General features: G+C 36.4%; 1 protein-coding gene across 1 annotated transcript; it reads right to left on the minus strand.

Moving 5' to 3' along the window:
* Nucleotides 1–749: 749 nt before the first annotated feature.
* On the minus strand, nucleotides 750–1,720 carry LOC21383867 (the record flags this gene model as incomplete). The annotated part of the gene is made up of 1 exon (XM_010102650.2): nucleotides 750–1,720. A coding segment is annotated over one exon (756 nt), but the record flags the coding sequence as incomplete, so codon positions are not given.
* Between the last annotated feature and the right edge of the window lie 106 nt (nucleotides 1,721–1,826).

Genomic DNA, 1,826 nt, shown 5'->3' on the forward strand with positions numbered 1-1,826 from the left:
TCTTATCACCCTATGAGTATCACTCCAAAGAAGCAAGTCAAAAAGTTTGAGCTAAAATATTTCACAAATGATGGCAAAGGAAAACATGAAATTTTTTTCCTCGTAGGTTATAAAAAAAATCCTATAAATAAGGCTCTGTTAAGTTCTATCGGTTTTTCTTTTTTATATTTTTTCATTTTAATGTAAATATTGACAAATCTAACGTGTCTGAACATTCACACTTTTATTGGGAGAATCTGAACTTATTAAGAGAGAATCAACAATCCATCAATGGGCTTTAAAATAAAAAATAAAATAAAAAAAGAAGAAAAAGAAAAAGATTTTTACCGTCATATTTATATCAAGTTCCGTCAGTTTTTCTTTTTTATACTCATGTCTGAACATGAACACTTTTATTAGGAGAACCTGAGCTTATTAAGAGAGAATCAACAACCCGTCAATGGGTTTTAAAATAAAAACAAAATAAAAGAAGAAGACGAAGAAGAACCATTCGCTTAAAAGAGCCCAACTTCTTAAAGGTATGTTTAGAGTAAGAATCCGTGCCATGTTTCGTGGCTCGCTACAATGTTTTCTCTCACAAAAATACACGTAAATTGAGAATAATTATGAATCATGGTTCTGAATTTATAAACCAAACATCCTCTAAGTCTAAACCACCCATGATTTCCTTAAAGAATTTGTGGCGATGCATATAAAAAGGCAACTCCATTACATGAAAAGCTCAAGTTTCAAACAGTATAATATGTAAATAGTGTTAAGGATCTTTTATTTTAAAACAATAAATGAAAGAAAATAATATCGTTTACATCGGACATGAATTCTAAGAGACTATAACGAAAGTTGATGTTTGCACTCGTATGACTAATCAAAAGATACAGATGTTTTAGCGAGGAATCTAGCTCATATAATATCTATGGTCCATAAAATTTTGCACAAAGAATCAAGCTACAAACTCATTGCGTTGTCACCTCAATTCGGTATTTACATATGTTTCAGTATTCTCGTAGAATGGAGATTCTTCGGTTGGAGTTTCATAGGGACCGGACCCTTCCGAAGCTTCAGGACTAGCATATGAAGGAGCTTCATAGGCATAAGAGTTCTCTGAAGCTTCGGAACTTTCATATTCAGGAGCTCTATCAGCTTCGAATTCTTCACTTCGAACAGTTTGAAGCAGAAAATGTACTCCATTAACCACGTCATACACCATCAATCCTATCCTACCTCCAATCCAACTCCCCAAATGACTTCCCACAAGATAGCCAAATCTCCCAAACCTTCGCTCCCCTAGGAATCCAATAGTATAGGTGCCAAAAAGAGTGCCGGTGCCTCTAAGGAAACCTTCGGTCTTCGTACCACCATAGTATAGAGCTTCGAAAAAGTCCCACCCAGAAGAAATTATGGGACCTATTATTCGCTTGGCTTTCCGGGTTGCTAGCTTGGCTGCTTTTGCTCCTTCTTTTTGCGCATGTTTCGCAGCATCTGCAGCAGACATCCCCTGTGACAATGAATCAACCAGCACAGATTCTATTGCCCGATGCCTCGCTCTCTCAACATGAGCGGACCTGATGTTGTAGAAATAGAGTTTCACTCCCTCTTTCACAGTGCATGCCAGTGTTCCCGTGCTCATATCGAAACAGTTCAAGAATGTAAATTTCCCGCTCTGAGATGAAGCCTCTTCTCCAACCAGCTGTCGACATTTTTCAGCTAACAAAGTAAGAAGTTAATGAGCCTATCTAAAATGACTAGCAGGCACAAAGTGTAGCTCAAGATCAAATATACCAAAATGAATATGGTTTAAATATTTTTTTTCCAGCAGAAAAAAAAAA

The sequence above is a fragment of the Morus notabilis genome, unplaced genomic scaffold (genome assembly GCF_000414095.1).
Source record: "Morus notabilis unplaced genomic scaffold, ASM41409v2 Scaffold11837, whole genome shotgun sequence".
Taxonomy (NCBI): domain Eukaryota; kingdom Viridiplantae; phylum Streptophyta; class Magnoliopsida; order Rosales; family Moraceae; genus Morus; species Morus notabilis.